General features: G+C 36.6%; 1 protein-coding gene across 6 annotated transcripts in view; it reads right to left on the bottom strand.

Annotated features, from left to right (window-relative positions):
• The window catches only part of CUNH8orf34 (chromosome unknown C8orf34 homolog), a 423,558-nt gene that overhangs the window by 175,115 nt on the left and 233,337 nt on the right, over positions 1-15,106 (bottom strand). For 5 of the 6 annotated variants that reach the window (XR_002393934.2, XM_087190433.1, XM_004842081.3 and 2 more), the window contains one exon: positions 8,710-8,845. Coding sequence is in view for 5 of the 6 variants with exons in the window: in XM_087190433.1 (XP_087046559.1) it covers positions 8,710-8,845 (136 nt within the window). In the remaining variant the exon portion in view is untranslated. The remainder of the gene's footprint in view (positions 1-8,709; positions 8,846-15,106) is intronic. The other variant, XM_087190432.1, reaches the window with a different exon arrangement.

The following is a 15,106-nucleotide window of genomic DNA, read 5'->3' as shown; positions in this document are numbered from 1 at the left end:
TTGGACAGTCATCATTTCATCAACATGCTACTATTAAGAATGATCCATTTTTATTTTATCAAGTCAAATTATAACTAGATTCAAAAGTTTATTAACATGATATTCAAGAGAAATGAGAAATTTTGGTTGGATGACATGAAGCAAATCAATTTTAAAATCCACCAAGTCATTTGGAAACAAAATTCTCATTGGATTCTTACGTTGTAGTGTCTGAGCCAGTATCATTGTATGTTCTCTATAATCCAATTTCTTGTATAATGGTTTCAGCCATCCACCCCTCTTTTTTTGTGTACTATTGATGTTAAGCAGGAAGGAATGCAAACACTTGAACCATCAAAAGCAAATAGCATCTTACCACCCAGAATGCCCTGACATAAGATCACAAAAAACAAGATTTAATTCCTAAGAATTGCAGTGGGTAACAGAATTAATGGGTGGTCTTTCCAGAAAAATGGCTTATAAGCTTCACTGAAATAGAAATTTGGTGCCTTGGTATCAGCATTTCTCTGCTTATTATTGAGATCTTTACTACATTAAAACAAAAATTGAAGACATTTGATAGAGAATTTTAAAGCGAAACTTAAAATTTTGCAAAACCACTTTTTTCAAAGCACAAGTTTTGCTGATAATTACTGTACTAGCAATCTGTATTATTCATCTAACAACACTTTGCCTTTAGTTCATATTACTTAGCGTGACTCCTAAGGAAACTTGTTTTGCTGATACTATTCAAGGATTTGTAACTAAATTTGTGAACTTTTGTAAAAGTCAAGTCAAGACACTCAGTGAGTGTATTAAAAACTTACCATATAACAAATAACATTACCAATTATAAGGTTAGTATTATACTGTATAGATAATACTTTATTTACTAAAAATTATTATTTTATAATGGCCTCACCCTTATGATCAGAGGGGAGAAAGTAAAATATTTTGGATTAAAATCTTTATATAGCTTGGTGGTGAATTATCTATTAAGCTTGTAATCTTTCACTCATCAAATGATGTCATGTCTGTTTAAATCACACAAATTACAGCATTGTTCACACTAGACTAAAGCTGTCAAGAGATATGAGTACCACTACCCTAGGATAATTTTCAGCCTGAAATACATTTGCATATTTCTAACATTACATGAAATATTTATGAAAAATAAGCTGGAAATATTTTTATTTCTTATAACTATGCTAATCAACAAATTATTTTACATTTTTATCTTTTGATTCCTTTGTTGCATATAACAGTTTACAGAGCCATTTAATGTCTTGAAAATTTAATGTCTTCCTGATGTCTTGAAAAGTAAAAGTATCTCCAGTGGTTCTATGTTTCCAGTCCCTCACTCAATGGCAGTAGAACGTATTAACATCTTTATTGCTCATGTGTACCAGTTTCTGAATAAGAGGAGTTCAGTTTAGATATTTCACTGTCATAATGATTTCAGTCCTGTTGAATATATATCCAGAACTCAGATTGCCCTAGCGGGTAGTATTCTAGTTTTAGGGGGGATTTACTTGCTTTGATTTGGCTTGGTTGTGTGTGTGTGTGTGTGTGTGTGTGTGTGTGTGTGCGCTTGAATGTGTGTAGTACAGGGGCTTGATCTCAAGGCCTCTGGACTGAACTACCTCAAAAAACTCTTTGATTTTTTTTTTTGAGACAGGGTTTTGATAACTTGCCCAGCCTGTGCTCAAACTTGCAATCTTCCTGCTTCAGCAGGAATGCACCACCATGCCAAGCTAGTTTTAGTTTTTGGAGGAACCTTTATACTGTTTTCATAAACACTATATTAATTTACATCTACACCAATACTGCACAAGAGTTCCTCTTTCTCCATGTTTGTCTATCCTTAACTTTCATCTTTCTGATCACACACATTCTTACAAGTACGAAGCGATACCTCCTTGTGGTTTGAATTTATATTTTCTTGATGATTAGTAAAGAACATTTTTTTCTATATATTTGTTGACCTTTTTCACATCTTCTTTTCAGAAATGTCTATATAGATCCTGTGCCAATTTTTAATTGGGTTTATTTTCTTGATAATAACTTAAGTTCCTTATATATTTTGGACATTAGCCTCTTATAAAATGTACATTTGTAAATATTGTCCCCAATCCAAGGAATGTCTCTTCATTCTATTTTTTGCTCTGCCATGCTGATTTAGAATTGAAATAAACATACCAAAGAGATATCTGTACTCTCAGTTCATTGAAGCCTTATTCACAATAGCCAAGAAAGGAAGAAACCTAGGTTTTTATCATTTAAAAAAAGGGATGAAGATAATGTGGCATGTATATAGAGAGAGTACTATTTAATCTTTATTAAAAATAAGAAGGAAGTTCTCTTATTAATAACAACATGGAAGAAACTGAAGGCCATTATGCTAAAATAAAGCAAGCTCAAAATCAAATATTGTATGATCTTATGTATACATGGAATCTTTAAAAAGTAAAACTTATAGGAGTGGAGAATAGAATGCAGCAAATTTGGAGGGAATGCATGGGGACTAGGGAACTGTTGATCATTTGATATTTGAGGGGTGAGACAGGGTCTTACTTTGTAGTTCAGGCTGTTCTTGAACTCACTGTGTAGCCCAGGCTGGCCTCACATTCATAGCAATCCCCCTGTCTCAGCCTCCCAAGTGCTAGGGTTACAGATGTGTGCAACCATGCCCAGCTTTTGGGAGCTACTGATCAAAAAGCACGGAAATTCAGTTAGACGGAATTTTGATCATATCACACAGAGCAACGACTATAATAAATAATAATGCGTTACATTTTGCAATTACTGAAAAAGTAGATTTTTTAAGTTTTTACTATAAAAAAGGATAAATAGGATTGGCAAAGGACTTATTAATTAACTTAATCATTCACAACTAAACATTTGTCAAAATACCACATTGTACCCTATAAATATGTAATATATAATTATTTGCCATTGTAAAATAAAAACTTTTAGATTAACTTAAATAGTTTTTAAATAAAGAAGAGTTCTGTGGCCTGTAGCTGGATTTCCTCAGCTTGACCCATGCCACAAAGTTTCGGTCCTATAATATGAAAACTCAATTTCAGACACTATAATTTGGTAGGAATAGAAAGCTGTAGTGTCTTTTTTTGTGTGTGGTATCTATCCGAAACAAAACAACCAACACTCCTATAATGAGTGACAGATTAACAAAAGAAAAGGCATTACAACTTTCTTTAATCAAAGTTTTATGTGACACAAGAGACTTTAGAAGTGAAGATTCAAAGGCCCAGGATGAATAATTCTGATTTATATCAGCCATTTCAAGGAAGAAGGAGAGGTAGGACATGTGCATATGGAAAAAGATTACAAAGAGCTTGTTCTGAGATTGCCCTCATCTCCTTTATTGAAAGTGCTCAGCAGTCCCAAGTGCCATACATTGGGGTATCATGATCTGAGCCACAGCAACCTCATAAGTAACTCACAAGTGTGGAGTACAGAAAAAAACTGACAAAAAATGAATTGTGAAAAGTGGACCCCATCAATTACACTACTTTGATAGGCTCTTTACAGAATATTGTTTAAACCTTATTGACTCCTTATCAAGGTCATTGACAGTATCTTGGGATTATTATACTATTAAGATAATAATATATCCATTAATGGGGCCAGGTATTTGGCTCAGTGGTTCCGTCACCTTCCTTGAAAGCTCAAGGTCCCGAGTTCAATCCCCGATACCAGCCCCCCAAAAAAAAATTATATATATTACTCATTACATATTACCTTCCTAGATCTCTGGGAAAAAATGACTTTATGACCTTAAAACTCTAAGAAACAACAAATGAATGAACAAAAATATTGCTACCTTACACTGTTTCTGTTTAATTGAACACAGAACTTCAAGAAGTCTAAGGCCTGGGGAAAAAATTCCCCTATGTTATGATTTGGGTGGAGACGACCACATAAAGCCTTACACAGTCATAGTGGGGCTTTTTGAAAAGGTGGCTGGATCTAGAATGTGTGATACTGGGATTGATTCAGGATTCAATGCTAGGCTCAAAGGCACTAGGATTAAGGGTATGAGTGCTACCTGCCCTAAATAGTCTGGATAAGATAAAAGGGGCAGAAAGAAGCTGTTACTGTCCCTTGTTGCTTTTTCTACCTTCTGCCTGTCGGCCATGTGCCACTTGGCCTTGGAACCAGCCGATTATGGACTGAAATCTTTACAAACTGTGAACTAAATAAACCTTTCCTCCCTTAACTTTGAATGTCAACTGTTTTGTCTCAGCAATGAGAGAAAAATAACTAAGACACCCCACGTCAGTAAAATAATGCTGTTTTTTACTTCAGTGGCTTAGCACTTTAATGTGAGTCTCCCATAAAGATGGGGAAAAAATAAACCGTAGCATTTTAAACTGCTCCAGTGTTTACATGGTAATTATCCCAGTGAGTGAAAGACAAGAGAACCCTGTTTCTTGAGATCCCTGTCCTTGAAAACTTTTAGTTACCTCTGCACATAGTTTCCTACCCAGACATCCCAGTCCTCCTTGGAAGTTATCTCCAAATTATATAAACTCTAGTTCAGAGTTTAAAAAAATGAGCTTTTCTGATTCTCTGCATAATTTTTCCATGATTGACACAGTAAGTAATACACAGCGTGGACATCTGATCCCTTTAGTTAGACTGCGAACAAGGTTGTATTTCTACTCTAGCTGTAACATCATGTGAAATGTATTGGTAAATAAATTTATATAATTTAACAATAATTATACTAAACTTTTTTTTAATCCATCAACACCACACTGTTTCCAATCCAATAAGATTTGGAATTAAAATTTGACCCCATATTTTTCTTTGGTGCCTACAAAGAGAAAATTAAGTTGTCTGCCCCACGCATGATGGTTGGTCTCCAGCACTGCATTTCTAGCTTGCTTGTTCTGTCTGAATTCTAAGAAATTCCCTCATCCCTTGAAGACTGCAGCCTTAAACCCTTACTGATAACCTGGTATTGCAGGTAAGTTAATTAGATATCTTGTAGGCAGTTAGACAGGGCCAGCCCACGAGGAGCCAACATGGAGGACAGTGAAGACACATTCACTGAAGGGCAAAACTGTAAAAGAAGAGAAACTACCACATCCATGTAGGATGAATAGCAGTGATTGATATTCTAAATAGGTATCAATCTCCTGGGTGGGGGGCCAAGATCTTAACCCAGCCTTTCCAGGAAATATCCCTAACCCCCACCCTTACTGAAAATCCTTGTACACTTGCTACGTGACTTGTTCCCCCATTTGACCCCCATTTAATCAATATTACTTGAGTGACTATACTTGTAATCTTATTGGTTGTTCATGGTTTTGCCCCACTGCATGCCCACCTTGTAAATTTCCATTGAGTCTTACAGTTTTGCCCCACTTTGTACCTGCTTCACCACGTGGCTTTGCTGTATAAAACATCTTTGAAAAGTGGGGTGGGCGGGCAACCCACTTTATGGTCCCCCTTCTGTCTCTCTTAGGCAGAAGCTCTCTTTCTCCCAATAAATTTTTCCTACTCTTAACCTCCATTGTTCCTAGAATTCATTCTTCCATTTTAGAGAACATGAACTTGCGTTTTGGATATCTAGCAGGTTTGGGAGTTACATCTCTTCCCCCTGTATCACTGGCATTCCTAGATATTGGGATCTTGCCTTCTCTTCCTGTCACTGGATTCTTCTCCCAGTGTTCTGGCCAGATTCTTTCACCTGCATTTCTCCAGTTCAGATTCTTCACTGCACATCAGTTTCAGATGAAGGAGCTTGAGACATGCCATTCTAAAATATGCTTTTTGTATGTATTGATTACTTTGAGGCAAAGGCACTTGAAAAAACAGCAAGTGCAGCAGGAGGTTCCTTCTGAACTCCCTGAACTACCTAAAGACAGATCCTCCAAAAGATACTCAACTGTCTTCAATCTTCTCTTGGGGAGTTTCATCAACCAGGAAAAATGAACTCTTATCATAGGAAAGTACATTGGATGTTCTTTAAAAGTCCACTGGAGAAAACCATACTCAGACACCTTGTCACAAACTACCATTTATTTTTCTAAATACCTATTCTTCTTTCCCAAAAGTCATTTCCTCTCCCCTAAACTGACTCTATCCCTCCTCTCCTCTCTCCTATGAAGGAGAAATATAGGATTCTAAACCTCAGTGGGTTTTTGGGTCTTCATGTTGCTTTTCTAGGATGTCCTGTGCACATAATAAATTGATATATCTTTTATGTTTACCTGCATATTGTCAGTTTGTTTATATAGACTCAGTTATTGAAACCTTAGATGATAGAGCGAAAGTCTTCCCCCCTCCACACAGCCTGTACAAATCAGAGGTTACAAATGAAGGCCTCCAAACTTTAGACTTGTAAATAAAGAACCAGACTATAAGAAATAAATATAAACTACTCAGTTTATATTTATTATCAATTATAAACTACTCAGTTACTGAATTTTGTTATAACAGCCCAAATAAACTAACCCATACGTGGGCACACAAAACTATTAGAAACTGTGTCGGTTTATGACTTTCTGCCTCCCGTGATTATCAGGCCTGGTTTAAAATGTGAAGTTCTTATAGTCTTAAATGCCTTACTTGCAACTAAGAGAAGTAAGACAGTGTCATAAGCTGGTGTTGGAGAATTAAAGATGGAAAACATTGACAACAATATCAGTGCATCACAAAAGCAATCCATCCTAAGCAGTATTGGAAGATAGTTCTCCATGAGAACTGTTCATCTCATGTTCAGAGATACAGGCCGTCTTTGTCTCAGACAATCTGCTCAATTATGTTTTTATAACAAATAACTTTGAAAGACAGATGAAAGTACCCCTACAGCAATAACAAAGCATGCTAACTATCTATTATAAAACATTCAGCGCTCCTAAACTCGGGTTCCTCATGTAATGCAATCTACTGCACTATTTGTGTCACTCTGTGAGAACTGTGACGCAGGAAATCATTGAGGATGCTAATATCATGGTTGTTGGTATTCTTAAGAGTAATAAACTCCATGGTCTCTACCCTAAGAATCTATGTCTTCTGTTAGCATACATAAAATAGCAACAGACTAATGTTTTGTATTTCAAAATCTCAGATTCTTCAAAGGTCTTCACAATCATTTTCTTCTACTCTAAGTTCCAACAACAGTGGCTACTCTAAAATAAACAAATTAGGGCCAGGGATTTAGCTCAGTGGTTTCACCTCCTGCTGTGCAAGCGCAAGGACCCAAGTTGGATCCCCGGTACCAAAAATAAAATAAAATAAAATAAACGGATTAATGTCTTCTTCCACAGTATTTCTCACATTCCTTTGAAGAAATATTATGATCTTTTCCCTTTGAAATTACCTTGTCTTATTCCCACCAAAAGAACTCACCTCTAATGCAGATGATTTGAAATTTACCACATAACTATTTTTGGTAAGCCAAATGACAATGTAGGGCCAAGTATGTGTTTATCATTTCCCAATTCAAATCCTCAATAGTTTAGTAAAACATTATTGTTATAGGCTTTTCCTTCTGAAAAAACAAATATCTCATATCCCAATCTTTTACATATGATATGAAAGACCAAGCCCTAATCCCTCTCCAGTCAAATTATAAATGCAAAAATAAACTCTAAAGTTTAAAACTAAATGTCAAATAACTCTTCTATACATGATCATGTACACTCAGAATGCATAAATATTACAAGTTTTCTTCACAGCGCTAAATTTTTTAAAAAGGAACGAATTTGCTAAATACATTTTGTCTGAAGCAGTGTTTCTGTTGGTATTTTCACTGTGCTAGGGGCATTTTCTTAATGGCCTCAAACAGCATCTTCTAATTTTCTGAGGGATATCCTTTCTATTTTGGTAAGCCAATGGTAATTAAAATAAAAATTCCTAAGGGATAAAGTAAAAGAGGAAAAGCTACAGAAATCTGATTTGATTTTCCTACACTTTCCCCCTGCTTATTACCAAGCAGCTAATCCCTCTCAAACAGTACAATAGAACAGGAGATTTAAAGGAAAGGAGGTAAAATTGGTCAGCCAATACATTGTTCTTGCTAATCTGAACCATTTACATAGGGTTAGAAGGCTTGTTTTATCATTTAAACAGACTTAAAGTCTCTTTGCAAATGAGATTTAGTTCCTACAAAAGAATGAATTCAAGCTATTTGGTGAATTTCTGCTAGACTAGCACTGACTGCTGACTTGGCAGTAACTAGAAGCTACTTCTTTGGCCACATATACTATATGCAAAGATTCCTTCCATCTGCCAAAACTGAAAAGCATCAAGCTGATTAAATTCTTTCCAGGAGGTGAACAGGATGAAGGACAGGTTAAAAGGCCCAATAATATCAGGTCTTAAACTGTACCTGGGCAAACTTTTCATTATGCAGGTGCTTTAAAAGTGTCTTTGAACCTTCAAAACCCTTTTAATCTTCCTTTGAAAGGGAAAAGAAGGGCAGACACCAAATGAAATTCAGAGGAAAAAAGACTTAACATAGTGTCAAGCTGTGAAGTGAAGACAATTTAAACCCTTTGATTCATTGTTGGTCTGAGTGGTGTTGAGTAGAAGGATAACGTACATAACTACCTAATTTACCAGTGTTAGCACAAAAGATAATTAGAAGAAAAAGCTTTTCCTAACAGAGAGAAGTATACTTTTTGCATGAATACCTTAGATTTAAAAAGTCAAGATTATATTTATATATACTATAACTATTACATGTTTTACCTGGCACACCTTGAACAGATATTCAGTGTGACCTTGGCCTGAGGCTCAGCAGGATGAGCAGAACGGCCTTGGTTGAATTTGCTCCCAGAAGGTACTAGGGTTGTTACTCCCTCCATTCTTAAATCATCAAGATCCTCTGTAACAAGACAAAGAATTACAGAGAAAAAAATTAAGTCTAGTAAAATTAAAGAAAAATGTATAGATTTTCAGGTATCTGTCAGTGGTTAGGCAAAACATTATAATCTCTCTTCTGTAAAAATTTAACTTATACATGGATTATTTTTCAAATCATTTCTAGATGTAGTTGGAGACAAATTATATAAGAAGATTAATAGAAGACCAGATAGTGAGAGACTGATGGTACAAACAACAATTGGTATAACATATATGACAACAGTACACAGACACATAAGCTCTGCTACAACCATTCAGGGCAGACAAGTCATAAGCTCTGCAGCAATCAGCCCAAATGGTCAGGTCTTGGCCAGTGAGTCCCAGCTCCCGTGTTCTATGCTTCTGCTTCCAACTAAGAATCAACCAGGAAAAGCCAAATGTTCTCTAAAATCAGTTATATAAATCTTCCACTTCTAATTAGCCTATTTCCAGCTCCCTCACTCAAAACTCTCCAATCAGAGAATATACCTGAAACCTAACAGTGGACACTTCTTTGGGAGTTGTCCTTAACAGATTTACTTTTGCTTCTCTTTTTGTCCATCTAAAAGGTTAATTGCCCTCTCTATCCTTTTTGCAAGAATCATGTCTCTTCTTTTTCACCTGGAATTTTAAATTCTAAAGAAAAGCTGCATCTAAATAATTAAGATTTTAATTGCCAAATCATGTTCTTTAATTTTACAGAACCCAGGAAATCTGATGACCTTCAAACCTTAGTCTTCAGTTCTGTGAATGTAAATTCTTGTGATGTTTATCTTGCAAACAGTAATTTCTGTTTGAAGAGAACACAGGAACTAGCCCCATGAGGTTAATGTGGCCAGAGGAAAAAAGGAGACATATGCCCTGGATGACAAATCCCTCACTCAACACTTTACTTTCCTGCCAATTATCTCTCTGTACCTAGTTCCCCTTCCTGTAGAAGTCCTTTTCATCCTTGAGTTCTTGAAGATGAAATCTAAGGGAAGAAGTCCCCTCTCCATCTTTTAGGGTGCCAGCCTTTAAATAAGACTGATTTCTGCTTGCCAACTCTCATCTCCCAAATATTAGCTTTCAAGTGGTGAGCAGCCTGGCTATACATTAGGTAACAAAACCCTCTACATTTCACTCTCTGTGTTTCCTTTATTCCTGGGAATAGTCATGCCCCAGAAAGTCACTGAAGTCCCTTTCCACTTTTTCTTATGTCTTCAATCAAGATTTAAATAAATCTAAATTTCCCTATGACTCAGTTCTCATACAAGAAGTACATAATCTACTTCTTCATTTGAGGGACATAAAAGCTTATAAAATGTACTCCATTCATTTACTTGCTTTCACATATATTTTTTCCCAAAAGATAAATTGTGATTTTGCCAAATACAATTCATTATTAATGGCAATGGCATAAACTATGTAGGGAATAAATCATTCTCTTTTGGTAAACTAAAGGTTACAGCATAACCTAGATGCCTCACAAAACAATGGAGAGGATTCTAAGTTTAACTGGATATCACAAAGTGTGTCCCATTTGCTGTAAATGATGACAACTCAGTATAAATGATATGAATCAGTATGAATGGTTCCATAACTTGAAGAAAGCTGGTCAACAGATTCCTCCTATAGACAACTTTGAATAAAAGTAATTTTGTCTATTTGTGCATAAGCAATCTGGATAGGCCCTTAGAGTTTTAACTCGGTCTCATGGGAGGTATCCAAAACTCATTGTCTTGTTGGATAAGCTCTTAGTGCCACAGTTCTGAGCCTTGAGTGCCAGTACCTCCTCTTAGCATTACTGCTCTTGGAATTATAGTCTTAGTGTTACAGCCCCTGGCAGCTTTTGGCCACCATTATTATAACAGAGACAAGCCTAAGACTGAGTCAACCAAATACAAAGAGAATATCATGCATGCTGAATTAAGAGATAATTCAAGCCATATAACTAGTTGAGCTTAAAAAGGTAAAATTAAAGATAAAAAGGATAAAAGTTAAAATAAGAAAAGATATAAAGACAAACTTTAAAAAACAAAAATACAGAGGAACTTGTTTCCTTTCTTTTGAACTTGACTTCCTTTAAACCCTAAAACCCACAAAGATAGCTGTTGAAAAGAAGGTCCCACACTCTGCTAATCTATATAAGGCCCAAACAAAGAAAGCACATTGTCAGTCCGTCTTGGACTCTCCTTAGGGTGGATAGCTATAGAGAGTTTTTCTTATTATTTCAATAAATCCTTTCCTAAATCCATCCTTTCACCCATGATTTAATTTTTCAACTTCATGAGACAAATTTAAAATTTGGGTTTGTACAAATTGAACTGTTTCACTATCAGCTCCATCTACAACAAAAGGTGATAGTTTCCTCTGAGGTCTTCTGGGCTACAGGGTGCATTTCCTGCCTCTCTGCAGCACAACACTCTGCTGACCTCAGATGGCAGCTTTTCTAAGCCTCCTGCACCAATGGCCTCGGATGTCAGGCCTCAGGCCTCTGCCCATCTCCACTAGTGGCTTCTGGCTTCTCTTAGCTTGTTTTCTGCCCCAGCCTTTGCTAGAGGTGTGGGCTGCTTCTATCCCTCTCTCTTGCCTCTTCACCTTAGGCCCTGTCTGGGCTGGCCCCACAAGCCCACAGGTCTTGACTATCCATGCTCCACTAGTTGTGGTATCCCCAACTCTTAAGGGTTAAAAACTACTGGTGCTACTATTGTAGTTACGAACAGTACAGGCAGTTAGACAGCACTGGACTCTCCACACAGAAGACAATTGTGGCCAGAGGCACATTCACTGAAGGCCACAATTCAAGAAAAAAAGGAATGACTACATTCACATACTTCTCCTAGGGATAAACATCAGTGTACAATATTCTAAATAGGCATCAATCACCCCTTCCCAGAAAACCCTTGTTCATTCCATGTTTGCTCCCTACATGACAGCAATTTCATTCCCATTTAATCAATATTATCTAAGTGACTATACTTGCTATAATCTTATTGGTTGACAATAGTTTTGTCCCACCTCATTCCCACCTTGTGATTTCCCATTGGATCAATATTACCTAAGTGATTATACTTGTAATCTTATTAGTTGACTATAGTTTTGTCCCACCTTGAACCTGCCTCGCCTCCTGGCTTTGCTCAATAAAACACCCTTGAGAAACAGGGTCAGCAGGCAATCCATTTTCCACACCCCTACTGTCTCTTTTAGACAGAAGCTATCTTTCTCTCAATAAATACTTCCTTCTCTTAATCTCCGTTGTTCCTAGAATCCATTCTTTGATTTAGAGAGCAGGAACTCAGGGTTTCATATATCTAGCAGGTTGAGAGTTACAATATTTCCCTTATATTATTTGAAGGACCACATATCATACACTCTATATCAGTTCCAAGGACTTTTAAATACAGCCTGCTCAGCCAACTCTACCTGATAAACAATCACCAAGGTGAATAGGATCACTCAAGTGAGGCATTTATTAGAACCTATCCTATAGCACAGGGGAACACTGTTCTGGAAAAGCACTCTTCTACTGATCCAAGAAGTGTCAAGGAGCACTGCCTACATGGAGGAGGAGCAGACCATGCAAATGCATCTCCTGCATTTTAGGGACCCTCTTGAAGACTTAAAAAAGTGTCAGAGGGAAGAAGATATCCAGAGTGACCATAAAATGGAGCTATCTGGGATAGGTCTGTTTTCAAGGCTGTTGCAGCCAGAGTCCCAGGAGCAGTTGTAGAGCACTTAGGGCTACCTCAGTTATGATGAAAGCTTGGCAGACAGTTTCTGTGCTTCTATACAAACTGTGTGGCTGCTGTGACTTTTTTGGCATCTCCAAGAGGAATTGTTCTTAATCGTGGACCATTGGGGTTAAAGGGACACTGGAGAATATCAACAATGGGGACTGGTGCCTACCAAATCTTTGTCATTAAATACAAATCTTTTGGCTGCTTACCAGCAGCAGTGCCTGAAAAAGGGGAAAAGCATGACAGCCAAGGGTCAGGTCATGGTTCCTTTATGGCCATCAAAGGGAAAGAGAAGGGTTGGGCCTCTTTTCTAAAACCTCAAAAAACTCATGATTTTTTTTTCTTAATCTCAATTAAAGAATTTTCTGTACTTCACTCAGGGTTTTTTGTTTTTGTTTTTAAGGATTCCTATGGAAAATCTTGACCCAATTATTATTTAGTGACAGACCATTCAAAATTTGAAACTGGAGATTATTAGGTGGGATATGTTAACTGTGGCTCAGAAAACGATACTGCCCATGTGTGGGATTTGTCACACTGCTGTGGAGAAATCTCAGGATTAAGGTCTCTCTGGCTCACCCTACTCCTTGTCTATTGATCAGCCTTGATTCTCTTTTCTCTGGAAGCACAGGGAGAGGCTTTCTCTAAAGTTTCCTTATCTAAACAAAAGATAGTTCCTTCCCAGAAGGAATGCAATTGGAAAATCTCATTAACTGGGAAAGTTTAACCATAAAAAAAAAGACCTAAAAGTCAAATCACACCTAGAGTCCAGAGGAATTTTGTCTCAGGCCATTGCCTGTTCCTTGAGTCCATTAAACTTCTACAAATATCATGTACTAACCCTTAATATTGCTTACATCTGTCCATTTCCTTTTTGCCTATGAAGAAGGATTTAAAAGTTTCTGAATCTCAATGAGTTATTGGGTAATCACCTTTCTGTGATACTCTTACACACATTAATAGACTTATATGCTTTTTATCCTCCTAATATTTCTATTGTCAGTTTATTTCAGTGACCCATCAGAAAGTAGTGAGGAAGAGAATTTCCCTTGCCCCTCACTAAGCTTCCCTATAGAATACAGTTCTCTACCCAAGGCGAAACCAGCCCTGATGGCAGAACTACTGCCTTTTTTTAATTTCTCAAATGGCCAAAGATAGAGAGGGAGGAAAGGAGAGTGACAGAGGGAGAGGGAGTGGGGAGAGAGGGAAACAAGGAGAGAGGAAGAGGGTGAGAACCTTTGGGGTGCTTTGAAAACAAAAGGTTTCTCAACTCTGTTGGAATCTCCCATTAGAAGGACTATATACAAGACGCATTAGAATTTTAGATGCATTCCCACTTCAAGAAGAGGTAACAATTATAAAGATGGAAAATAATATGGAAACTAGAAAAAATGTTCTAAAAGATATTTTTTCGCCAAATAAAGTCTTCGCCAAGTTAAGATCCTATCTAAGCACTTAAAAGAATAAATTCCTACAGGAGTTCCACTGAGTCCAAAATGTTAAGTGATGTAACTCAGGCATTCAAGTTTAAATATCTGATGGTTTCTCTTATATGAACAACTCAATATTGTATAGATATCAAGTACAAAATAAAAGACAAATAAAACGGGGAAAAAAAGACAAAGGTATTGTATCCAGCGTGGACAATGTATCCAAAGGTGTCCCTTGACTTAGTATAACTGTCTTGCATGTTTTGTATGTCCTTTGGCCTACTGACCTGGTTTTCAACGGGCATAGATGATAATTAACTGTATAAGATAAGTAAGTGAATCTGATTCTGAAAAATAAAAGGGAATAGAGGAAAGGGGAAAAAAAGAAGGGAATTGAAATGCGTGATGTACAGGCACCAATTCCCTACAGTGAATGTAATCATTATGTACTGCAAACATGTACTGATAAAAGTAAAAAAAGAAAATGAAAAAGGTGAAACTATCAAAAAACCTACCACTATAAAATAGCAGCATTTAGCTTCTGATTTTGAAAAGAAAAATGAATAAAACATCATTTTAGTTTCACTCATAATCTTCAGTAGTATGGGTAGTATCAGATAGTTTCGAATGGATACTTCTTAAATTTCTTTAAGAAATTACTTATAATGGCACAAAAAAATTGGTTACTATCTTAAATCAACATTGCTGGAGAAACTTTAAAAAGACAAATGAGGTCACTCTTGAGTCATATGTCACTTGTCAACAACATAATTATGGAAAAAATTGTAAAGGTAGAATTTGTCCAAGAACCAAAGTTTCAATTGAACACCATCCAATGTATTTCATGCAGCTTCCATCCTCCATGGGATTTGAATAAGGTTTAGTTATTCTATGTCTAGTTTCAGAATTAGTTGAAACTTCTCCTTGCCAAAGGCTATAGTTGATAGTGTCTAAGTAAGTGCTTGATTTTGTGTTTCCAAACTTGGAAATACAAACTGTATATCAAGTGTACAAGGCACACACTTCACAAAAAAACATAAACACATTCTCCTATACTCAGAAACAATGCTACCCCTATCATTTACATTCTTCTGG

This window comes from Heterocephalus glaber, unplaced genomic scaffold, assembly GCF_053883595.1.
Source record: "Heterocephalus glaber isolate CG9 unplaced genomic scaffold, H.glaber_assembly_v1.0 deba00001553, whole genome shotgun sequence".
Taxonomy (NCBI): Eukaryota; Metazoa; Chordata; class Mammalia; order Rodentia; family Bathyergidae; genus Heterocephalus; species Heterocephalus glaber.
This window is presented reverse-complemented; position numbering and strand designations above follow the sequence as displayed.